Genomic DNA, 26,775 nt, shown 5'->3' with positions numbered 1-26,775 from the left:
CCTGCAACATCTTCTCCCCTGTCCCTGTTACATATCCTCTGCACCTTCTTCTCCCCTGTCCCTGTCACATATCCTCTGCACCATCTTCTCCCCTGTCCCATATCCCCCTGCACCATCTTCTCCCCTGTCCCTGTCCCATATCCCCCTGCACCATCTTCTTCCCTGTCACGTATTCCCCTGCACCATCTTCTCCCCTGTCACATATCCCCCAGCACCTTCTTCTCCCCTGTCCCTGTCACATATCCTCTGCACCATCTTCTCCCCTGTCCCTCTCACATATGCCACTACACCATCTTCTTCCCTGTCCCATATCCCCCTGCACCTTCTTCTCCCCTGTCCCTGTCAAACATCCCCCTGCACCATCTACTTGGTCCCTGCTACAGATGCAGAGTTGGACGCATCTTGAGATGAGTACGACTCAGAATATGGGCTGAAATATGACTGAATACTGAGTTACTCCCAAGTTGCATCAGGCCCAGGGGCGCACGCAGGATTGTCAGGGAGGGTTTCCCTGACCGAAAAAACAAAAAACAAAACACTAGAAGGAGCTGTTGCGCATGCGCCCGCGCAGCAGCTCAGTTTCGGCAGTGCTGTCCTACACAGCAGCCGCGGCGCTGTCAAAGAAGCGTCCGCGGCGGTGCTGTATACAATACAGCACCGCCACGGACGCTTCTTTGACAGCGCCGAAGCTGCTGTATAGGACAGTGCCGCTATGGTGGCCATTTAGTTAGCGCAGGGGGGGTTTCTGGAGACTCAGAAACCCCCCCTGCATGCGCCACTGAGGCCCTATGGGTTTTGTAGCTTAATAGAAATCCCTGTATCCAAGTGTCATTGTTAAGATATTAATAGAGTTCAGAAAAAGAAAACAGAAGACAAGAAACTGAAAACTGACAGTTGTCTAAGGTTTGTGTTGCTGTAGTATAAGAAGCATCTGAGAAGATTCTTTAAGACACACAGAAGTGAATGGAACATGAGGTTTCTCCTGTTGGGCAAGAATCAATTAGCAATGTTTCACCTTTAACAACACTACTGCGTGTAACTAGAGCTTCAGAATACTTCAAACTAGCTGTAAAAAGCATGGCTTTGTAAAATGTACATGTGTCACCAAAGAAAGAATGACAGAGAATTGCACATCACTATTGATTATTTGATCAGATGTTGCTTTCTATCACAATCCCCCGCCCACATGTCCCCATTCATACTCACCTAATGCCTCTGTAAAATAATCATCCCAGAACCTGACAAATACTAAATGGAAGAATAGGTCTCCAGATATACAGAGGATCATATTTTTCAGTCTTTCTAAAAAAGACATTTTATCAGTAAGTTCCGCCATGGTACCAGGAACATAGGAAAAGGGAGCTGGGAGATGTCCACACTGTCTTTCCACTGAGTTGCCCAGTGAGAACCTAAATGAATAGACGAAAGGCAGTCCAAGAAGCTCAGCAATAAGTTCACCACAGGGAAACAACGGGTCTGAAACCAACACATCAAACTTTTCCTCCTTAAGTTTTTTTAAAAGCAACTTATTCTTTACTACACCACTACACACGAGTTCTTCTATCCTCAGTTGTTCCTGCAGGATTTTTGTCATTGGTTCATACAACTCCCAATAGGACATATTGGGCACTTCATAAACCCACAACCTTAAAAATTGATCCACAAACCTTTCATTCTCCTCTTTTGTAAGTGGAATAGGGAACTCTTCAAATTTTAGGGCTGAGCCTGTATCATTGCCCATAATGACAATAGCTGAATGAAGTAACACAGTGACATCATGGCCTTTATGTGCAAGTTCCTCTAAAATTGTTTTCATATTCAAAAAATGACTAGCCTCTCTAGGCCAAACCAAAACTTTCCCGGGAGAAACTGTGTTGAAGAAACTCATCTGCAGCAGCAGGAAAAACACGCCAGCACAGAACATGTCGATGATTCAGTGTGATCAGAGGTTATTAGAAGCAGGAAAAACAGTCCAAATTTCACAGGCGTGGCTTACATTCTACTACTAGAGAGAAAAGTGTCATCAGTCATGTGCATATACTTTACTATTAGCAACCATTATCCTGTAGACTATTATTCATGAAATGTTTCCTCAAATGAGATCATTGTTTTATATAGGTGTTGTTGATTTTTGTAGCATTTTCATCGGTTGTAAGAATAATTATTGGTTAATACTGATTGCAAACTGTTCTGGTAGAATTATGCACAATTTTTCACATGTATATTAGTGAATTTGCAGTTTTCTGCAAGCACACAATTGCAATGCCCTTACATTAAGGTTGAGTCTAAGAAATAGCATTCTGCTATGTAATTTTGTGAGGGGGTGCATGGTGTTCATGGGGCTACAAGTTTTATAGCTATTAAATTGATATTTGGCACTGTATCATTATTAGCCCTGGCACCATTCTCATTCCAAACTTTAATCCCTGCGAGCAGTGCCTGAGCAGATTATAGAGAAACCATTTTCCCATCATTGATGTGTTAATTTATTCACTGCACTTAGCTGGGGGCGAGAGACTTAAAAGTGCTCTAGTGGTATCTAATGTGTGTTTAAGACAGTGTTACCAAGTGATTGCAGACCAGACGGAACATTGCTGTAAATCAGGAGAAATGACTGAATTCACATTTCACACTCTACACAAAAGGGCATATTCAATTCTCGTCAGAAACGCCGAAAATCTCGCGGCCTAATCGTGCGCAGAAGAACCGTTAATACGATAATTTTCTCGCTGGATTTCAGCTCGCAGTTCCCTGAGCCGCGAGCTGAAATCCAGCTAACTATTACCGTTATAGTTTTTCCGCTGCGCGGAAAAAAAACTATTGAATATGCCCCAATATGTACTGATATAGAGCAACACTTGACCAATGTACTACACCTCCAGCTGTATCCCTAAAGCACTAAAGTAGTGTACAATCACCCAAGCCAGTTCACCTACAAAGCCACACTGTACACACAATCAGCTCTGTCAGCATATGGGAATCAACAGTGTCTCCCTAATATTAGTAACCCTGGACCACACAGATTATCTCTATGTATACTGTATCCCCGTCTGCAGTGCAAACCATTCGCCCTCGCTAAGAAATGTATGGTAAGGTATGTAGCAGGACACTACATCATAGAATACAACAGCTCCTGCCTCCTCACTACGATCTCATTATCTTCCTTTCTCCCCCTTAACACTGTCTACCTAACCTATAGTATCAGGCAGGGAAGTCCCTATTCTCTAAGCAGTTTGCAGCTTGCTTGCAGCCCACCCATACTGCAAGTGAGACACAAAGCTGCAGCTCTGTATATGTAAGCACTCCCTCTGCCAGCCACTGTGTGATACACAGGACAGCCTCCTCCGGGGATCCTGGGACTTGTAGTATGGGCAGTCACACAATCAGGAAGTACCAATACATACACAGTATCAAGTAGGACGTAGAATAGGGCGGAAATCATGCTACAGTGAGTGTATTTGTGGTAGTTGCTAAGTCCCCTTCAGTTTCGGTACCTTTCACGTCACGATGACATCACAGGGTCATGTGATGGCAGCGGTCACATGGTACACAGTGTAGGCGGGCTGTTGGAATTGTTATGATAGTGCAGGAGCTGCAGCATTTCTGGCTTTTCCTGGAGTCACTTGTGTAGAAAAAGGTAAGAGGAAAGGGTACTGTGATGGGGAGCTAGTGTGTGTGATATTCAAGCTGCAGTGCAAGAGGGGGGCACTTGTGATTAAAGCTGCTGGGCAGAGAGGGGACATGTGACAAAAGCTGCTGGGCAGAGAGGGGGCATGTGTGACTAAAGGTGCTGGGCAGAGAGGGGACATGTGACAAAAGCTGCTGGGCAGAGAGGGGCATGTGTGACTAAAGGTGCTGGGCAGAGAGGCGGCATGTGTGACTAAAGGTACTGGTCAGAGAGGGGGCATGCGTGAATGTGCTGGGCGGAGGGGGGGACATGTGTGGCTAAAGGTACTGGGCAGAAAGGGGGCATGTGTGAAGGTGTTGAACAGAGAGGGGCATGTGTGACTAAAGTTGCTGGGCAGAGAGGGGGCACTTGTGATTAAAGATGCTGGGCAGAGAGGGGGCATGTGTGACTAAAGATGCTGGGCAGAGAGGGGGCATGTGTGACTAAAAGTGCTGGGCAGAGAGGGGCATGTGTGAAGGCGCTGGGCAGAGAGGGGCATGTGTGAAGGCTCTGGGCACAGAGGGGCTTGTGTAAAGGTGCTGGGCAGAGAGGGGCACATATGACTAAAGGTGCTGGGCAGAGAGGGGGCATGTGACTAAATCTGCTGGGCAGAGAGGGGGGACATGTGACTAAATGTGCTGGGCAGAGAGGGGCATGTATGACTAAAGGTGCTGGGCAGAGGGGGCATTTGTGACTAAAGGTGCTGGGCAGAGAGGGGGCATGCGTGAATGTGCTGGGCGGAGGGGGGGGGACATGTGTGGCTAAAGGTACTGGGCAGAAAGGGGGCATGTGTGATGGTGTTGAACAGAGGGGGGCATGTGTGACTAAAGGTGCTGGGCAGAGGAGACGTGTCGCTAAATGTACTGGGCAGAGAGGGGGTGAATGTGTGAGTTAAGCATGTGGGCAGAGGGGGGGGGCGTGTGTGAGTAAAGCATGTGAGCAGAGGGGAGGCGTGTGTGAGTAAAGCATGTGGGCACAGGGGGGGGGCGTATGTGAGTAAAGCATGTGGGCAGAGGGGGGACGTGTGTGAGTAAAGCATGTGGGCAGAGGAGGCATGTGAGGGAGAAGCCTCTTCCCCACATGCTTTTTTCACACAGAGAGGGGCATGTGAGACTAAAGGTGCTGGGCAGAGAGGGGCATGTGTGGGTAAAAGTGTTGGGCAGAGGGGCATGTGTGAAGATGCTGGGCAGAGAGGGGGCATGTGTGACTAAAGGTGCTGGGCAGAGAGGGGGGGGTCATGTGTGGCTAAAGGTACTGCGCAGAAAGGGGGCATGTGTGAAGGTGCTGGGTAGAGAGGAGGCATGTGTTGCTAAATATACTGGGCAGAGTGGGGGCATGTGTGGCTAAAAGTGCTGGACCGATGGGTGGCATATGTGGCTAAAAGTGCTGGGCAGAGAGGGCGCATGTGTGAAGGTGCTGGGCAGAGAGGGGGCATGTGTGAAGCTGCTGGGAACAGGGGCAGAGGGGGGGGGGGGGCGTGTGTGAGTAATGCATGTGGGCAGAGGGGGCGAATGTGAGTAAAACATGTGGGCAGGGGAGGCATGTGAGGAAGAAGCCTTTTCCCCACACGGCCCCTCCTCAACCAACAATACCCTGACAACACTCGCCATCTTTTCTCTGATATTCCCCATGACAGGTGCTCATTATCTTTTCCCTCACATACCCCCTGCCCAAAATAGTGTCTCACTGCCGCCCACCAGCTTTTCCCTCACATGCCCCGCTGTCTCAATCCCGACACCTCTCTTGCTTAAAAATGAAAAGAGGCACCTTTTATTTGAAAGAGGAGTAGAGACTTACCATCAAGTGAGATAATAATACAGAGACCGTTATTGCCATTTTACTCAGATGATATTATCATTACAGGCCAGGAGTATAATTGCTTGTGTCAAAACATCGTAAATGAGACTTTTCTCAATTATCTCACAAAAATAACTACATCCAGTTTCTACACACTTTTATTAGGTGGCATACTTCAGCTTTCTCACTTATCCATAACTTTTAAATTTTAACATTTTTCAGGCATTTATTGCAGGACACCAGGCATCATTGGAGGATAGTGTTGGGACCAGGCGAAAGGGCAATTTAAGACATCCTGCAAGTTCACGGAGACTCCTCCTACTCTATACCCCTCTCCTGTTAGGCCTTCAGGTTAGATTAATTGCCCAGCGTTGCAGGGCATATTTTTATTACTGGCGTGGTCTCCAAAGTCAGCCACTTTAGTGTCACAGCGTGGATGATTGTGTAACACTCTGAGAGGGAGATCGGAGGTAACGAGGTGGTGCTTACGCTGATTGAAGATGTTTCCAAGCAGGTCTTTGAAGCAAGATGTTCACCTGTAGCGCGGTTGTCAAAGACAACTCCCATCCCAAGTCCTAATACAGCCATGCTTAAGGATGACTACCTTAAATTATTTTAGGACAGCAGGAGCCTCCTTGAAGCCCACTTTGGCCTCTGCTTGGGTGACCAAGGTTGTGAAATGTTGGTCCGAGCAGCTTACTGAGGGCTTCTTAGCTGGCAATCCGTGATCTGAATTTTTCGTGTTGGTGGAGCAGATTCAAAGAGCTATGGAGTATCTGGGAGAGGTGGTCCTGGACAATGGATTGATTGGGAGATGGATATCTGCCTTTGTCATTTTGGCTTGTTGGACTCTCTGGCTTTAGTTCTTGGAAGCTGATATGGAGTCTAACAAGACTCTTGAGTCACTTCCCTTTTCTGTGGGTGTCCTGTTTTGGCCGTAGCTATATTATTAGTTAGGCGACATGAGGAAAAAGTGCTTTCCTTCCTGCTAATGTACCAAAAGCTAAGGTGCTCAGGTTTCTCTCCTTTTTTTTCTCTTTTCTGCTAGGCGCCCAGTCACCAAGTCTGCTGATAAGAAATTGGCATGATGGTGTGCTGCCCACCCACGATCGCTAATGTTCGAGCCTGTCTACTCCTCTTCAGTGTTAAACATAAATTGAAGGCATATCGGGAGAGTGGTATAGAGGGGGTAGAGCTAGGGTGAACTTCTAGGATGTCTTCAAGTGTCCGCATGACTGGTCCCTACATTATACCCCAATGTTTCCCAGTGTCTCCCAGGGGACTATGTATAAAAATCCTACTATTTCTTCTGTGTTTTCTTTCCCTGATTAATCTTTCAGAGATAAAACATTTTTTCTTGTACTACAAAACAATTTTTGTTACATACTGTCCAGACTGCTGCAACCTCCATCTTGCTGTAATGATATCTTGGTCCCCTACAATCCATTTAAATAGTTGCTGCAGGAATAACCTCTCTACTCTCCATCATTAATTACTTTCGTCCTACTGAAATCATCTTGTCTTCCATTGTAATTATCTTTTCACTACAAATGTATTTAGTGCTGTCCTATCCATTTCCACTTGTTATATCTATTATCACAATCTCTGGACATACCAACCCCTCTGCTCACTCTGACGCTCTTTTTTTTATTTGCTTCTCCCAGGTTACCTCCGCTCTCAGGACTACGACCCTTCTTGAATGCTGCCCCTGGAAATGTTCAGCAGAATATCTGTCTGTCAAGTATTGTCTCTAACTGCAGGATCCTGCTGAAAAGTCATCTGTTTAAGGAAGAGTTAAAATAGTGCTTGTGAGGTACTTCTCCCAGAGCTGCGCTCCAGAAGTTAAAAGGACACGTTCTGGAGTGGACTGGTATGGGTTTTCTTTTTTAAAGTGTCCGTTCATCAAGCGATATTAGCGAACGTGAAAGCAAAAAACCTAATAGAGACAGTTTATTATTTTATTTCTACTCTCGAACTTCATGTTATTATCCCACCTGATAATGCCTGATGAAATTAACGAGAAGAGTGAGAGTTATGTTGTCTCTTGTTATGATGAGGACCAGCAAGTGGGATATATTACCTGATATTGTAAATGGACGTTATCAGACATTTATGTGCTGTTACATATTACACATAACTGAACTTTGTAATAGACTGTATATTTGATATAGAATATTTTCTAAGAAATATATAATGTGATGTAAACAAAACCTACTGAAAGTGGCTTGTTTGAATATTTGAGAGGTAAAGTTTGTAATAAACTAGCTATTTCTTTCACCATTAAAAGTACTACATCTTTATTGTTGTTTTGCCTGCTATACCTTCTCAAAAACATCTCAATTTAAAGTATATCAAGTCTGTACTTTACCTGTAAAGCCAAGGTTGCTCCCCCTCCCCCTAGCAATGGAGGACCCAGGAGGGGTGACTGATCCAGGCAGCCGGCCGGACCATCACACTCATGGGGGTATATTTATTAAACTGCGGCTTTGAAAGAGTAGAGATGTTGCCTATAGCAACCAATCAGATTCTATTTATTTATTTAGTACATTCTACAAAATGACAGCTAGAATCTGTTTGGTTGCTATAGTCAACATCTCCACTTTCTTAAACTTGTAGTTTAGTAAATATACCCCATTTCTGCACTGTGTGTGATCTAATTATTTAAATAACATATTTAGTGCTGATACCATGCCATAAGCCTCTCTGTGAAAATGGTGCACAATAATTCACAATGTATAGTAACTTACACACATAGGACCACTGGCCATAATTTGGACAGAAACACTGCTTTTTATCTAGCATTTTCTTTTGTTTACAAGCCACCAGACCTGAAAGATAAGTTTTGACTCAACCACCCTCCCCATTGCATGTTAGATATTTGTTACATGTTTATATGTGACCAGTGTGGAAGAGACCTTCACGCTTTCCTCTTGTGTCCTAAAAGCATGTCAAAATATTAGATGAATACATAAATTATACCTGCTGAACCAAGCATTGTAAAACAAATAATATACTTCTATCTATTCTCTTAATTATCTTTTTTTAATGACATAATTTACCAATATATTATGAGAACCATGTGCCACATATTAGGATTGTTTTATTGAATGCCTACATTTCTTTTAGCCTGACAATCATTACATATTCATAGTTATGATTAAAATATGTCCAAATTAGGGAAAAAATGCATCTACCGCCACGTCTATTACACCACATCTGATTATAAGAAGGGTCCCTGCATAATAAACTTAATTTTGCACCTATATCAGCAAGTAGTAACTTGGGTCAATTGCAAATTGCATTACATCGTAATCCCACCGGTGCTTAATCGTACAGTGTGCCACTAACTATATCTTTTTTTCAGTGCAGGTAATTTTAAGTTAGGTGTGCGTCTGATTCTAAATTGGCCGTTCACAAATGTGTTGCACTCTAATTTTCATTGCATGTTGTGCCCTCCACAATAAGTGCTGAGAGACGAAAGCTGTGGCATTGAAAGAAAGATAATAATGCAAATAATCTTGAGGATAAAGATCCTGTTTTATTAATTACTAGCTGAAGTACCCGGCGTTGCCTGGGTTTAAATCTTCAAACTATTAAGTTATCAATAAGTTGGATGTAACTGTCAACCTTTTAAAAATAATTAGCATCTTAGCAGCTCTACCAACACACCCATTAGGTAGCTGCCCAGTGTAATTTTTTGTTTTTATATTAAATGTCATTGAAATCCAGCTAGTGGAAGGCGCAGAACAGGCCCGCCAGGTCAAAGTTCTGCCCACGTACACCAACGGGAGGTTCTACTGGGGCCCTAACCTCCCTAAAACCTGGCCAGGATCCAACTGGACCATCTTGTGTTGGTTTTATCCCAATCGATGCAGGGGTGTCTGAATGCTTAACTGGACAGACAAGCAGACCAATGTTATATAGAAGATTTTATTGTGATAGGGCATCCACAGAATCATTCCTCCTCTTGTCTGCCTTACTTACTTGTTCACCATTCTGCACTTTTGTTATGATAATTGCTATACCTACTCCCAATGCCCTTCTTGAGTATGATTCTAGTAGGATTAAGGATAGGGATGAGGTATCCTAGTACATGGACACGAGACAATGACTGGGGAGTCACCAGACCCATTGTGGTTAATGATGCCACATAAGTACCCCTTGAGCAAAATATACAGCATGGGTATATCCAATTACTTTTTAAACTTAAAATGTTAATTAATACTAAAATCTGTATATATCCTGGAGGGATGGTTAAGTGTGAGGACGGAGGGAATCGTGTCATTTTGGTACTGCCCCAACGATGCATTTACGCAGCCGCGTCAATATGAACGTTTGCCGTGACTGACGTCATGGAGGACCCCATCCTGCCCACTTCAGTAGGAAATGGCAGGATGCAGGAAAACCAACTGCTCTCCTGGGATTGCGGGGGATCTATGCAGAATTAGGGAGTCACCCGGACCATCCGGGAGAGTGGGCAAGTATGATTAAAACATAACCTAAAGCATCCACTACAAAGTGTACAAATATAATAGCCAACTCCTGTAAGCAAATCTACATGCACCAGACATAGAGAATACTAAGTAACACCAAAGAAATGAGCTGGCAACTATAATTGTCTGCTAGTGAAAACAGGTTCTGTGAATAGAGAGGGAGAGGGGGCTCTTTATATATGTCTAATGCATGCTGATGTGCATTAAGGTTCTAGCATAGAATATTAATTCTAAATAACTTTTCTCATGGGCTAATATCTACACATTATAGCTGACTCACACTGAGTGTGCTATTTTCCATGCAGTGTATGTACCAGGTACCTACGGTGAAGGGGATTTAGTCGCAACCGTGTATTTGTGTATTTGTGTGTGTGTGTGTGTGTGTGTCAATATATATTTGTTTATTATTATTAGAAGGGCACAGTAATGATGAGCATATTTATCATTAGAGCAGCATCCTGTAAGAACTTGACTTGTATGCATACAAAGTGCTGAATTTTTTTTCTGGGGAAAAAGTTTTTGCATGTTAGATTTTTTTAATCAAAATTCTAATATTTTCATATAAAATTATGCAACCTTACTATATTGAAACATTGCAACTATGATGGATAATTTGGTGTTTTTCAATGTGACAGAGGGCAAGTTTTGAAAAGTTTATTTACGATGGTTTATAGATGTTTAGGACACATTTATTGCAGTTATTTTAAGTCCGTTCCCTAGGAGTCTAGATAATTCTGGTCAGCTTCTTCTTTTTCATACTTGCCTACTCTCCGGGAGAATCCTGATTTCCTGGTAGCTCTCCCAGACTGCCGGGAGAGCAGCCAAGTCTCCGGCATCCTGACCACTTTGAGCCTCAATGACGGGATGTTTTAAAAAAAAAAAGCAATGCAATTACGTTGATGAGGCAAAAACCTTAATGGACGTGTTACTTCCGCAATACAGACATGGTACTCCATCACATCCTGTGGTTAGCTGCAGATTCAGCACTATCATGACGTTAGATTGCTGACACTCACAAAATGGTGGAGCTGCTAATTCACAGTTTTATGTGTTCACTAAAATACACACATGCAGTACTATTACATTTTCTTAGTTTACCTTTATCATCATTTAGGGCATCCCTGTCTTAGAAAGAGACAGTAGAACAACTTCATAAAAAAGTAGTACTACAAAATAACAATATATTAGAAATACATATAATTGGTGTAGAAGTCTCTGCTTAGTTAATTTTTCAGTGAGCTATATTTACTATTCCGTTCCCTTACAAAGCTGACTTTTAACCATACTTGCCTACTTCCGGCAAGTTCTGTCCAGGAGAGGGGCGCGGCCAAACGCGTCATTTTGTCCCTCCCCCTGCGACGGAAATGCCGTTTTGTCGAAGGGGCTGGGCCAAAATGACGCGAATCACAGCGAATCGCGTCATTTCGGGAAGGCAGTTGCGGGATGCGGGAGACTTGCCTGCTCTCTCGGGAGTCCGTGAGACCGACCCGAATTTCGGGAGTCTCCCAGACATTCTGGGAGAGTTGGCAAGTATGCTTTTAACAACAATTCAAGGATACATAAAGCCAACAAGACTTTAGCAGGAAGTATTTTATTAATAAACTGCAAATAGTGTAAACCGAACACCAGGACAAAGCAGCAAGGGCTGTATACATAAATTAGAATATGTTCCCACATTAAAAGTAAAATAAAAACTAGTTTGTTTTAATTACAATAATAAAGCATTAAATATTTATTTATTTAGAAAGTAAAAGCTTCAAGTACATGGACTGCCAACAGTAATACAAAATGTCACTAGTGCAATGAACCCTCAAATCAGCATATACAGATAGACAGAGATGTTATAAATTCTCAGAAAAAATGAGTCCCTCACTGGTGAAGTGAAAGGTCCTCCATAGGACAAGGTATAGCTAAATTAACCAGACAGTTTATTAAATCCTAAATTAAAGAAGGAGAGTACTAATACTAAATCCTCAATATGGGCTCCTAATAAGCCAAATCTCAGCACATTCACAAACCAGGCTGAGTTGCAGATTTGCATATACTCTGAAATAAATTACCATCCATAAATCAGGACTGAGTGTGAAGTTTGTTGGGATTATCTCTTGTGTCATATAGTTGCTCAGACCTTCAGTTGCATAGATTTCATGTGTGTATTCCAGTGAACACACAAATCTGTGAATTAGCAGCTCCACCATTTTGTAAATGATAGGAATCTTACTCCATGATAGTCTATGTCTGTATTGTGCAAGGAACACGTCCATTAAGGCTTCTGCCTTAATCGTAGTAATTTTATTGCTTTTTGGAGCTTGAGTGGAAGAGTTTCAATAGTTTTCTTACATTTTAGATGGTGTGTAAGTGTAGGAAACCTTAATTGGACATGTTAAACCGTAAGTTTTTTCGTCTATGGAATTTAGTCTAGGGGTAAATGTATCTAGCTGCGATTTTGCATTTCGAGTGAGTTTCTCGGGCGAGTTTAAAATAGCCGATTTATTAAGCTGCTATTTGCTGTAAAATCGCCAAAGAAGTGTTTCTTTCAAAAAAGCCATTCGCAAAACCGGTACAAATCACAGTCCCGACATTTTGCCACACTAGATATACAAATTGTCAAATGTATGAAGCTGAGATTTCGCAAATCCGCCCGAGTTTGAATTCAAAATCGCCAGATACAACATGATGCTTTCTATAGGCAACATACACATATACACATCACTGTTACACTGCTGGGCAATGTAAATATAACAGAAGGCACAATGGAAGTTTTTATATTTTTATGATATGGCAACACTTTATATTTACAGATGGGGTCACCATTTAAAGTACAGACTTGTGACACTACAAGTGCTTATGTGCATGCTGACACTTGTAGTGTTACCATATCGTATAAATATTGCCCCACTGGTGATGAAATATTAAGCCACTGTAATATAATATAATACAACAAAAAACATGTTTTATTTAAACTTCCATTGTGCCTCCAGTTATATTAGCATTGACTAGAGAGCTCAAACAGCATGCTCTTGTTTCTGTTTAATCTCGGTCGAGTTTCAGCTTCTGTTGAAACTCGGGCAAGTTTGTGTTTAATCTCCAGCGAGTTTAACTACAACACAGGAGAGATAGGTGTTTTAAAATCGACAAAAATTGCCAGAGATTGGATTTTGGAAAGTCAAAAGCGCTGGTTAATACATATGGCGATTTTTGAACTTAAAATCTCCAGTTATCTCTTGCGATTTGCAGTGATTTTAATTCGCTGAAAATATCGCAGCTTGATACATTTACCCCCAGGTGTGTTACAATTCATAACCAGAGTAATGCTAAACATGCAGATGGGTGTAATAGGCAAAATAATAAAAAAATTAAGTGAAATTATAGAAACCTCTTTCTAAAGATTTAAAAAATGTGCTCCTTAAATTCTTCTAATTTGCATAATGTTCTCATAGTTACTTACTCTGTTTAGTAAGTTGTTAATAACGATAAGACAATACACCTTACAATTTGGTGGAAATAATGAACAATTCCTATAATTTCAGCTAACGTGTCCTTGAAGAATTGTCCAAATATGGTACACAGATCTTTTAAAACACCCTTATTCTTTTTCCCTCTCCCCTGACTGCAGATTCCCTTATTACAAAATTCCCACTTGGTATATTACCTGTTTCCTGGAAAGTCTGTATGTTATCTGTTACCACATGGGATTATAGCATATTCTACAACTCTTTTATTTGTCAGAGCCGTCTGTATAATGTACCTGCAGATGTCTCACTTGTCCAGGGTTTCCATTCGCTGGCCTAGGTATGTTTGCTTGGTGTTATCATTGCATAGTCCTGGTTTTATCTTTATCTAGTTTTTCTTTGTCCTTTTTCTTTCTGTGTCTGCTGAACTTACGGTATGTAAGTATTTACAGATTTATTTCTTTTGTGCTTCTTATATTAAGTGAGAAAAGTCACATATGTTATATTGGTATCTATAATGTGACTTATTTTTAATAAAATAATTTATGCTTTTTTTGTGACCAATATTGTAAAAAGAAATCTGCTTTCTACTGAAAATGCCCTAAACATTTAGCTGAATCACACCAGTAGTAAACCTTTAGAGGTAGCAACTGATTGACTCTTACCGTATGTATATGTGGTATATGTCATATATGGAAATATTAACTAGCTGCACATTTTCCATAGCAATTAAAATCTCATTATGAACAGTTTGTAATAAAATTTGTGGGTTTGTAATAAAATGTAACAAATTTCCGAATCACTGGCATACTTCTTTTCTAAGGATATCATTATACCAACTATACTTTTTTTGCACTTTACACATGGCTAATGTTTTTTTTAACTAAAGTGGGCATTTGTTTTTACCTATTAGATTTTACACAATTGCAAAAAGAACTTTGAGGAATCATTGTACCAGTGATTCAGCACATTGTAGAAAATCACATGAAAACATGGACTGGCAGTCTTCAAGCTTTTGATTTCATTACTTTTAACTGGTTTATTTCTTGTTTTATGTTAAGTAACCTCTTTAATAAATAGCAAATCATATTATGCATTTACTCACTTATTAATGCAGAGGAATGTATTGGTCAAAATCACAGCAAACTTGTGTGTACTACATTTATGGTACTAGTATATGTTGGAACTTAAAATATAATTTCAAACAACAGCACCCTAACCCTATAGTTCACATATATTATAGAGTAAAAACATCCTAAGTACAAAAATTAAAGGTTTTAAGTGTCTGGGATCCCCACCGTTCTTCCTATACTCCATTATTAAGTAACCTAAATGTTCATAGCATATGCATGTTCAACTGTGGCGTCAATAGGAACTATTTTCTTCTGTCCATAGACTGTCTTGCAATTAGCCACTATTTCTCTATAAAGATCAATAATCTCTATTACATAGTCTGTATGGGTAACACTATGCAGGTGAAACATACTGGGGTAGAGTAGCTTGCCTACATGCTCACAAGTGTTGTTTACTTTTATACTGCAAGCCCTAAATCCGTTGAATTCCTATATTGTTGTCTTGTTGTCTTAGCTTGTCTATAGTACACAAAAAATTATTTATCAATAGATATTCCATTTTATTTTTCACATTCAATACACATGCACTTTTGTCTACAAACACAATGCGCTTCACTAGCTATTTGTTGCATTGCTCACTATTTATAAAGAAATGATTGTAAACACATTTGCCACAATTACAGTGCACAGAGAAGGACAAAGTAACCTATTAATGTTTTTTTTGCTTCTTCTTGGCTGGACGGCATTTCCTGCAACAAAATGAGAAGATCTTGATGGTGATGTAGAGAAGAGTGAAGAGGCAGATGAGCAGGAAGCCAATGACATCTAAGCAGTGGTACTGGTACCAAGTTAGGTCATGGGATGCGGGGCGCAGATGCTTCGCTCCCTTGTGGCGCATGACAAACTCTATCCAGAAAACAGCTCTGTCTAGTGGTTTGATTGGCTGGTCATGATGGATGCTTGATATCCTCATAGCGTTTTCTTTATACCTAAAATATATACCAACAGTTATAAAAACTTCACCGTGTTGTATTCTTTAAGCAGTATTCCCACTTAATAAGTCTGTTTTCACTGACCAAATTCATTCTAAAATGGCTCTGGAGTGATGTGTGCGGGAGGACCAATAAGAAGCTGCAATCTGCACGAGTGTGGCTTTTTCTTGGACTCCGTGGCCTCTGCAGCTTCATACAGTCCCAGGCTTTCATACTGGTCTGTGAGATGAACAGTGGACCCCGGAGAAAAACGGCTACATGGCCTATGGTGAGGTGTTCCCTATTTATGGTGATTTTTTTTCACTATATCTAGGAATGCATCTTTAACAATAGGTATAGACTGTAGACCAAAGATAATATTTATGCCCGTTAAAGTAGAAAGATAAATAGATTATAAAATCCCAATGGTATGTATTGGAGTCTTTCCCTTTTTCTCTTGTTGTCAGAATTTAAGCAATGTTGTGCAGTGAAACTTTTATATATTTTAAATTAGATATCTGTAACATAACAGACTAAATGACTAAGACACAATGACTTATATAAAAATTAGTCAGGAGCCACACCCAGATTAGCTAAACTGAACCTATACCTGGCAATAAACATACACGACCGAATGCAGCCCATGCCAAACTATGTAAATTCAGCCATCGCCAAGGTGCATAAAGAGCAACATCAAACAAAGATAATCTCTTATATAGTATATGACCACTGTTGCTAAAGGTGTTATCAAAGCCACTTTAAAGCATTCGACTCCTTGTGGCTTTGTAAAGTATGAGAATTAACTTGAAACTTATTAAGGCATATAAAGTTTTCACAAAGCAGAAAAAACATGCTATTATAATTAAATGATGAGTTAGCTGCAATTTTAGAAAGCTGGGACATATTTCTCTGAATAGGTTAAGTGCTTCTGTTTGGTTTACGGCTAGGTGTTTTAGTTTACTAGACTTTACTATAGGCGTCTTGGGCAAATATTACTGTAGGTTTAGTGTTAAAGCTTGTCATAGATTTTATAAATTAGATTAGAGGCAGGGGATTAACAAATTGTTGAATAAGGTACTAACTCAGGTGAAAGTAGCAGACAAATCAGAATTATAAATAGTAAATATATATAATAATACAATTATAATAATAATCTTACGTAGGATTGTTAATAACGGTGTTAACGGCATCCACTAAGTCCTGGGTTTGCATCTTGTTTATGTCCAGCATTACTGCCATGCCTTTTGTCTTCATGTGGATAATATTATCTGGCTGATCAGCAAAGAGTGGCATTCCCACCATAGGGATTCCATGATATATGGCTTCATATATTCCATTAGTTCCCCCATGAGTAATGAAAGCTTTGGTCTTGGGATGGCCTAAAATAGGACATAAAATAGGACATAGTAATGTTTTACTGTTAAGAAATTAAAAATATGCAACTATTTATTGGTATCATTTAAAATTATTTTAAACTACATTCCTAGGAAAGCAAGAAAGTTATCTGCTGACTTCCTGTTTGAAGGTTCAGTGAAGGGGGCAGAAAAGCACTACTCAGAAACAAAATCTAAACAGTAACAAATACACTTTTGCTTAAATTCAGTTATATAGTAAATTTCCATAAAATATGGAACATATTAAGTTTTGGAACTTTGTTATTTTTGTGTGTTACTGTTAAAAAGGTATTTTCAACTTGTATGAGAAAGAAATGAATGTTGTGAACTAGTTACATATATAGATTCTGATGGGCAGATTAGTGTAATTACTAAATTAGCATAATGGACACTTTCCACAGTCATACCAATATATAACTGGAAAGGGATTATCTAGAATTAGTGTTGGGTCATCCAGGATTATTCTAGGTTAAGGTTGAACCCTGTATAACCTACACTATACCTAGTACTTATTGGTTGAATGTGAGGAACATCTATACAATGGTTGCAGTGGAATCTTGTCCCCAAAGGGAGTGACAGGGTGTTCTTCTCACATTCATAAAGGAAATATCAAACTTCATATCACCCCTGGTGTTTGGGGGAGTTGGGATATGTTAGCGCTGTACAGATGTATTGCTAAGATATAATCTATGCTTCTTAATGCTCCAGTCTTCAAACTGTGACTTTTATTGCTGGTCTCACTACTGTGGCGGTGGTTGGAGGCACTTCTCACATCTCATGGGGCAGAACAGTTAAAAACTATAGAAGCTCCAGGTAAAATGCCAAGTGCAAACCTCTAAAGTGGCAACTAATCCTTCTCATCTGCCATGCCATGTTGATGGATAGGTCTGGTCATAAAGTTAAGAAAACTAATGACCAGTATATGTTGTCTAACCTTTTTCTTTTATTGGCTTCAACAATTAAGAATAGTTTTGAAACTATTTCCATGTTTCTAAATGACTGAAAGCCAAACAGATCTCAGAAAAAGTCTACCTGAGCGATCCTCGTATGAGGTTTCTTTTATGCCAAATTCCACATACTCTACCGACCTTTATCCACATTCCCCAATCCACCCTAAATTCATTCTCTCCAGTAACTGAAGACGAAGTTTTTTCACTCATCTTATCATCTCACCCTACAACCTTTCCATTCTACTCTATTCCCTCCCAACTATTCTGATCCCTCTCCTCCACTGCATGCCCACCTCTACCTCACCTCTTCAACCTGTCTCTCTCCACTGGCACATTTCCATCCTCCTTTAAACATGCGCTCATCTCACCTATTCTAAAGAAACCATCTCTTGATCCAGCCTGTCTCTCCAACTACCGCCCTATTTCTCTCCTCCCCTTTGCCTCCAAACTACTTCAGCAATTAGTATACAAATGCCTGTCTCACTTTCTCTTCTCTCATTCCATTCTCGACTCTCTGCAAACAGGCTTCCGTCCCAACATTCCACTGAAACTGCTGTCACAAAAGTGACCAATGATCCACTTACTGCAAAATCTAATGGTAATTTCTCCATGCTCATTCTCCTAGACCTCTCTGCTGCTTTTAATACTGTTGATCACCTCTTAGCCTACACACCCTTAACTTCATTGGCCTTCGTGACATAGTCTTTTCCTGGTTCACTTCCTACCTATCAACCGCTTCTTTAGCTTCACTTTCTACTTCTGGCACATGCTCCCCTCCACTCCCACTATCTGTTGGGGTCCCACAAGGCTCTGTTCTTGGCCCTTTACTTTTTTCATTGTACACCTCTTCTCTTGGGGCACTAATTTGCCTCCAATACCACCTCTACGCTGATGACACCCAAATCTATATCTCTTCCCCTGAGCTCTCTCCTTCTATACTATCTCGTGTAATAAACTGTCTTTCTGCTATCTCCACATGGATGTCCCAATGCTACCTAAAGCTCAACATGTCCAAATCAGAACTTATTATCTTCCCTCCTGCCAGAGTCACCACCTACCCTCAAATCTCCCTCACTGTCAATAACACCACAATTTCCCAAGTCTCCAATTTCCCACAGTCTCTCAAGTCCGCTGCCTTTATGTCACACTTGACTCCGCCCTCTGCTTTATTCCTCACATCCAGACTCTTAGTCCTGTCGATTCCACCTTAAAAACATTCCCAGAATACGCCCTTTTCTTATTCAACATGATAGAAAAACTCTAAATGCATTCTCTCATCATCTCCCGTCTTGACTATTGCAACCTCCTGCTATCTGGCATTCCTGACACCCATATATCCACATTTCAATCCATCCTAAATGCTGCTGCAAGACTAATCTTCCTCTCTCACCGCTGCATATCTGCTGCACCACTTCGCAAATCCCTACACTGGCTCCCTGTGTCCTCCAGAATCAAATTCAAATTAATCACCCTTACCTACAAAGCCCCTAACAACAACACCCCTATATACATCTAAAATCACATATCAAAATATTCTCCCTCCCACCCTCTTAGATCTACTTCTGACCTGTCATTTCACATTATTACACAAAACTTAAATTATGGACTTCTTTGCATGTGTGGATTGCAAGGGTTGTTACCGTCATTTGGTGTAAGTTTCATTACAACAGCCACACGAAATATATATTTACTGAGAAAAATATTGATGTGTTGAACACTTATATTACCTGCTGTATGTATACATGTATGTATATCTGTGTAATTATATATATATATATAGAACACAAGAACAGGCAGGGCGCCTCTAAGTGGAATATCAAATATACATGGTGGAAATGCGTAATAATATGCGTACCATAAGGTAAGCAGCAATGGATCTCCGGGAGAAGATGGAGTAGTCTCTGCTATACTTGTAGTCCTCCAAATCTCCACCAATCAGTAAAACAATATGGAAAGAGCAAACATAGTATAACACTGAGATGTAATTGGTAAGGGCCGTTCACCAAATACCCTACAATCCTATGGAGTGTCTGAGATTGTTGTCTCAGATTATCATATACAGGACATCCAAATGAGTGCAGCAAGTGTGTAATAAAAATCTGCGTACCAGATATCATGAAGTATCTCACGTCTGATGGGTACTTAAAACATATGCAACACCAATGACTTCATAATCCCAGCCTCACGGCGTGAAATGTTTTGGATTTTTGAATTGGGCACCCTCATTCCTGCAGGACTTAATGAGAATTACGAAATAGCTCCTTTTTTGTAGTCATCTATTTTAGATTTAAGATATATTCTACCCTTAATGGGCTTACTCCCTTTCCCTCCCTTCTTTAATACTACTGGTATTGATATTAATACTAATTATTTTCAGAATATCTTTTTAATAGTATATACATGTTTTTCATATAATCTTCTGAAATATCCTTTTTCACTCACTTCCTCATTCACTATGTTAATCTGCCACTTCCGTTTTTGCTTTTTTGCTCTTTTAGCAATAAAGTTAGTTTCACCTTCCGCGCATGCGCGCTGAGTGGCGGTCACCGCGCATGTGCCAATATGGCGCGGCTTTGTTATAAATAGCCGCAGTATATGTAACATGTATATCTTCTGCTCCTGATGAAGTCTTGGGTGTTACAAGACGAAACGCGTTGAGCTGTATCCAGCGTTATTTCCATTACCTCATGTGAGTGCTTTTATTACATTTATAATACATTTTTTTGTATGCATACCAAATTATCTTCTTTTTTCAATCTTATGCATTTTCGCCACTTGAATGAGGCTGGGATTATGAAGTCATTGGTGTTGCATATGTTTTAAGTACCCATCAGACGTGAGATACTTCATGATATCTGGTACGCAGATTTTTATTACACACTTGCACTCATTTGGGTGTCCTGTATATGATAATCTGAGACAACAATCTCAGACACTCCATAGGATTGTGGGGTATTTGGTGATCGGCCCTTACCAATTACATCTCAGTGTTATACTATGTTTGCTCTTTCCATATTGTTTTACTGATTGGTGGAGATTTGGAGGACTACAAGTATAGCAGAGACTACTCCATCTTCTCCCGGAGATCCATTGCTGCTTACCTTACGGTACGCATATTATTACGCATTTCCACCTTGTATATTTGATATTCCACTTAGAGGCGCCCTGCCTGTTCTTGTGTTACAGCATTGTACTTGTCCGGACCGACCATCTGGTTTCAGGCTATCGAGGCTGCCACTCTTATAGGAGTCAAGTGATTTTCATGGACTTTGTATGTGGGACTAATATCATATTATTCTGATTTGAAGTTGTTACGCTGTGGTGATTAGCGCCAGATATATCTTTTATTTGATTGTGTGTATATATATATATATATATATATATATATATATATATATATATATATATATATATATTACACACACACATATATATACACCCTGGCTAATTTCCTCCACTTCAAGTTTATCCTTTCCTCCTACAGCTCTGCCCTCTCACTCGCTAAGCAATCCTTCTTTAAATCCCTCATCTCCTCCCAGTCCTCCAACCCCCGCCGCCTCTTCGCTACCTTTAACACTCTCCTGTCTCCCCCCCTTCCCCCCTCCCTTCCTCCTTATCTGCCACTGACTTCACCACCTTTTTCTCCTCTAAAATCGCGGCCATCAGACTTGAAATCTCCTCCTCCACCCACTCTTCCGCCACCCCCCCTCTCGCCCTTCCTCCCCCCTCCACTCTACCCCCCTCTCCCCCCAGCCACCAACTCCTTCTCTCCTTCCGCCCCACCTTGGGTGAGGAAGTCCAATCTCTCATTTCTTCTCCCCCCCCCCCCCTTCTACCTGCCCCCAGGACCCCATCCCTTCTCACCTTCTTCGCTCCCTTTCCGCCTCCACCTGCTCCCACCTCGCTCACCTCTTTAATCTGTCCTTCTCCACTGGCATCTTCCCCTCCGCCTTTAAACATGCTCTCGTCTCACCCATTCTCAAGAAACCCAACCTTGACCCCACCTCACTCTCTAATTACCGCCCCATTTCCCTTCTCCCATTTGCCTCCAAAATACTCGAGAGACTTGTCTGCAACCGTCTCTCCACCTACCTCTCTGAACACTCCCTCCTTGACCCTCTCCAATCAGGCTTCCGCCCCCTCCATTCCACTTAAACTGCCCTGGCTCAAGTTACGATTGATCTCCTCTCGGCTAAAGCCCTGGGCCACCACTCCCTCCTGATTCTCCTCGACCTCTCAGCGGACTTTGACACCGTTGACCACCCCCTCCTGCTTCACACCCTTCAGTCCATTGGCCTCTCCGGTACCGTCCTCTCCTGGTTCACCTCTTACCTTGCCGACCGTTCCTTCCCTGTTTCCACCTCTGATTCTCTCTCCCCATCTCCCTCCCTTCCAGTCGGGGTCCCTCAGGGCTCTGTCCTTGGACCCTTACTATTCTCACTATACACCTCTTCTCTGGGTGCACTCATCAGCTCCTTCGGTCTCAAGTACCACCTTTATGCTGATGACACTCAACTCTACCTTTCCTCTCCTGATCTCTCTCCCTCCCTTCTCTCCAGGGTATCCGCATGCCTCTCTGCCATCTCCTCCTGGATGTCCTCTAGATTTCTTAAACTCAATCTTGCTTAAACTGAACTCATTGTCTTTCCTCCCTCTCGTACCTCCTTCCCCTCTGACCTCTCTATCAATGTTGACAACTCATCTATCTCCCCTGTTCCCTAACTCCGCTGCCTAGGTGTCGTCCTCGACTCCTCTCTCTCCTTTGCCCCTCACATTCACTCTCTCGCCAAATCCTGCCGTTTCCAGCTTCGCAACATTGCCCGCATTCGGCCCTTCCTCTCCCAGGATGCCACCAAATCTCTCGTCCACTCTCTGATCATCTCCCGCTTGGACTACTGCAACCTTCTCCTTATCGGCCTCCCCCTCTCTAATCTCGCTCCCCTTAGATGTGTACTTAACGCCGCTGCTAGGCTTATTTTCCTCTCTCGCGCTTCCACCTCAGTCTCCCCACTCTACCAAGCCCTTCACTGGCTCCCCTTCCCCTACAGAATCCTTCTCAAGCTCCTCACTCTGACTTACAAGGCCCTCGCCAACTCCACTGCTCCCTACATCTCTAACCTTATCTCTATTCACACTCCCTCCCGCCCACTGCGATCGTCCAATGATCGTCGCCTCTCTTCCCCTCTGATTACCTCCTCTCACACACGTATCCAAGACTTCTCCCGCGCCACTCCCCTCCATTGGAACAAGCTCCCCCGCTCCATCAGAACTTCCCCTAATCTGTCCTCTTTCAAACGAACATTAAAAACCCACCTTTTCCTTAAAGCCTTCCAGTCTCATGCCTAAACTCCCACCGGTCGTCTACCTCTTTCTCATCCCTTCTTCCCTTCTCCCCCTTCCTCGACTCCATCTCCGTTTCTCCCGTCTCTCCGTCTCATCCATGTGTCTGTCTGTCTTCCCCTCCCTTTAGATTGTTCGCTCCTTTGAGCAGGGCTCTCCTACCTCCTGTTTCCATCACTTTTAACTGAGCTCTCCAGCTACTCTGCTCACCTCCTCTCGGTCCCTCTGCCCTCTGTCTCCTCTCGCTTCTCTCCGCTCCCCTCAGTGACTCTCAACCTGTCATCTGTGCCCACCCTCTTGGGCCATAGTTACCTGCCTATACTCACTTTTCCCCTTCCTCCCTCTCTTTCATGCTGTGCCTGAGCCCCCAGAGTTATAGTGCTTACTGTTACTTGTACTGTGCTGTTTCACCTTGTACTGTGCCATTGTTTGTCCCTGTACGGCGCTACGGATACTTTGTGGCGCCCTATAAATAAAAATGAATAATATATATATATATATATATATATATATATTACATATACATTACATATACACACTGTTACTTTGTGTTACGCTGCTTATTGCTGTGTTTCAGAACTCAGATTGCTTAGTTTTGGGATTTTGCAGGGGAGGGTGTTTTTGGAGGACTCCCTTTTGGTGGTGATGGCCAGTGCCCCTAGTACTGGTTGTAGCTGGGTGAATACTTTTAAATAACATTAATTAACACCAATATTTTACATTATAAATACAGAAAACTGGTCTCAAGCAGGTCTGCAAAAGACTTACCCAGAAGATCATTCTGTGGTATCCAGTCATACAGCACTGTATTCTCCCCTAATGTATCTGGTTTCTTCCCACTGTATCGCCAGATTACCTATAACAGACATGATACATTTTTGATAAGTTAAACAAATGAAAGTAATATAATTCCCATTAATAAATACATGCCATTTGGACAAATTGTGATAGAAAATGTAATTTCGGTGTGATAAATTGTCCAAAGCACAAATCTATAAGCTTCTAGAAGCTGCCTGTTATTGGTCACTTGATGGTAGGGAAGGAAGAAGAAATTGGTCCCTTTTTTCCCAGGACAGGTACATTTTTTTACCACTAGAAATCTAGCCCACAGTTCCTATCTTCTGTGAATTTAAACGTATGATATGCCAAGATTATTGGTCTGAAAGTGAATGTGTACAATTGTTTCGTTTTTGGACATAAGGTGAAAGCGTGCCGTAGCTGTTATGGGCCATGCAATTTTCTTGTCACTTTTGGTGGTATAGTTTTCAGTTTCAAAATTATCTATGCACGGCACATAGTTTAAAACAACCCTGTGTACTAGCAGAGTGTTTCTATTGTACCGCAACAGAAGCATAATGGGATAATTACAGCTTTAAATAATTTCAGTAATATAGCTAATATTTGCCCAGTAAATGTGTCGGATTTCTGGATCACAGTCATAAAACAAAAAGTTACCTAATTCTCAGGTGCAGTTTCAGGTTTTAAAGATATGTCCCTGAAAACGTCTCAATTCAATGCCACAGTTCTTACTACCTATTCTTGTTCTCTGTAGTTTATAAGTAAATATATATTAAGAAAATAAGTATTTTAAAGAAAACAATTGACACTAATATCACTATATATTTTTCAAGTCAGTATACTATTTTCAGTATCCGTTTTTTGTTTGTAAAATGATTAAGGAGGGGGTGCTAATGATTGCAGGAAAAGTGCACAATTACAATTTCAGATTAAATTTAATCAAAATGACTAAGATAGCTTCACAACGCTAGTTACTTGCCCTCTCGTTTTTTCTCAGTTGCCTAGAGGAAAAACGTATAATAATTGTTTCAGAAATGAAATGCCAGTTGAACATGTTTAAGGATTCCTTAACAGAAAAGAGTAAACTTGAAAGAGTTACACTGTTTGGGTCATAATATTATTACTATAATCGTAGATTTGCAAGGCGCCACAGTGCTCCGCAGCGCTGTACAGTAGGAAAAACAGTACATAAAACAGGGACATACAAGGTAGACAAAATAAATGCAGACATGAAAACAAAGGATATGAAGGACCCTGCTTATTAGAAAGCTTACATTCCAAGTGGAAGAGGGTACAACTTAAACAAGTGGAGCAAATGTGGTTCAAAGTGGAGATTGGGACAGTTGTGAGGATGCATTAGTGTGAATAGTGTTATCTAGGATAAGGTCACACCTAAAAAACAGATGGGGTTTCAAAGAGCATCTAAAGATTTGAAGGCTTTGGGAAAGTCTGATGGTGGTAGGGAAGTCCATAAGTGGGGAGCAGCATGGGAGAAGTTTTGGAGGTTGGAGTGAGAGGTGGTTACCAAAGATGAGACAAATGCGCAAGTCAGAGGTAGATCTAGAAGGCTGGGAGGGAGAGATGTGTATGTATGTATGTATGTATGTATGTATATATATATATGTATATGTATATGTATATGTGTGTGTGTATGTATGTATGTATGTATATATATATATATATATATATATATATAATATTGGGTCATTAACCAAGAATGTGCATTTTAACCAACCAATAGTTAGTAAGGGGCCTATTTCAGAAAGGGAGAAAAATCCTTTCTTTGGTGATTTAGGGCCCCTCCCTATTTACCAAAGCCCCAACAGTGATGGCTATCACCAGCAATAGTTTTCTCTGGGGGTCTCTGGCGAAGGCTTCACCAGTTGCTTGGGGAAAAGCCTATTTACCTTGGACAGCGTTGGTACCACTGTTGTCCTCCTATAGCTATTACCATCTCAGGGTGGCAATAGCAGCGGTTCTGCACAAAAATGCTTTATTAATTAAAATAAAGCTTTTTCTCTTAGTCTAAATATGTGAAATATTGTTTTCTCTATTTTTTATTTTTAGCAAAAGTTGAACCAGGAACACATCAGGGGTTCCAGTTCCACTGCGCCTGTGTGAACTGATAAGCAGGTTTTTGCATGCGCATATGTTCCCACAGTGGCCTCCCAAAGCGGTAAGGTCAGCCAGTATCACTGGGGAGCAGAGTATCACAAAGCTGCCCTGGCTAAAATTTATTGTGAAATTGCGGGAGAGAAGATTTTCTATTTCTGCAATAAGCAGTGGTAGAAAATCTTTCATAGGCCAGGTTTTAATAAACCACCTAAGTTACACAATGGAAGCAATTGTGGGATACTACACATTTGTACTTTGTTAATATATAACCCCATAGTGTAGTTAGTAATCATTCATTGACTGAGAATGAAAAAAACAAGATACGCATGTAATCTGGCCATTAAACATACTTATAGCTCTCAAATAAGGTAAAAAACTCTTATCCCATTAATTGGAGTGCACAAGGAGTCAGAATTAAGATAAAGTAAGAGTGAGTTGAACATTTTAGGTGGGAAAAAGTTCTGAACGTATGAGCTGTAATATTGATTATTTGTGGGAAAGTCAGGATTACCTTCTGTGGTAACTGGCTCAGAGCAGCAGCAATGACATTACTTCTTTCATCTGTCAGGTTTTTAACCATAGAACCAAGAGAAAATACCACAATCCCATGATCTCCAGAGCTTTGGACAATGTTTTCCATTTCCTTTAGTAGACAAAATGCATGAAAAGGGTTATTTGTTATTATTTCCATAGAATCATAACATTAATACAAAATAGCAGTCTAG

At 41.2% G+C, this 26,775-nt stretch overlaps 2 protein-coding genes across 6 annotated transcripts in view; both read right to left on the bottom strand.

The window, feature by feature from the left end:
- LOC142144244 (UDP-glucuronosyltransferase 2B31-like) overlaps positions 1-1,952 on the bottom strand; it is a 67,264-nt gene extending 65,312 nt beyond the window's left edge. The window contains exon 1 of the mRNA XM_075202859.1: positions 1,207-1,952. Coding sequence (XP_075058960.1) covers positions 1,207-1,924 — 718 coding nt within the window. The 5' untranslated portion in view covers positions 1,925-1,952. The remainder of the gene's footprint in view (positions 1-1,206) is intronic.
- Positions 1,953-14,422: 12,470 nt separating this feature from the next.
- Positions 14,423-26,775, bottom strand: part of LOC142144222 (UDP-glucuronosyltransferase 2A2-like) — a 125,296-nt gene continuing 112,943 nt past the window's right edge. For all 5 annotated transcript variants that reach the window (XM_075202810.1, XM_075202836.1, XM_075202827.1 and 2 more), the window contains 4 exons: positions 26,562-26,693; positions 23,906-23,993; positions 16,613-16,832; positions 14,423-15,471 (listed from right to left, as the gene is read on the bottom strand). In XM_075202810.1, the coding sequence (XP_075058911.1) occupies positions 15,192-15,471; positions 16,613-16,832; positions 23,906-23,993; positions 26,562-26,693 (720 nt within the window). In that variant the 3' untranslated portion in view covers positions 14,423-15,191. The remainder of the gene's footprint in view (positions 15,472-16,612; positions 16,833-23,905; positions 23,994-26,561; positions 26,694-26,775) is intronic.

This window comes from Mixophyes fleayi, chromosome 1 (assembly GCF_038048845.1).
Source record: "Mixophyes fleayi isolate aMixFle1 chromosome 1, aMixFle1.hap1, whole genome shotgun sequence".
Taxonomy (NCBI): domain Eukaryota; kingdom Metazoa; phylum Chordata; class Amphibia; order Anura; family Limnodynastidae; genus Mixophyes; species Mixophyes fleayi.
The sequence above is the reverse complement of the archived record's forward strand: the minus strand, read 5'-3'. Positions and strand labels throughout refer to the sequence as shown.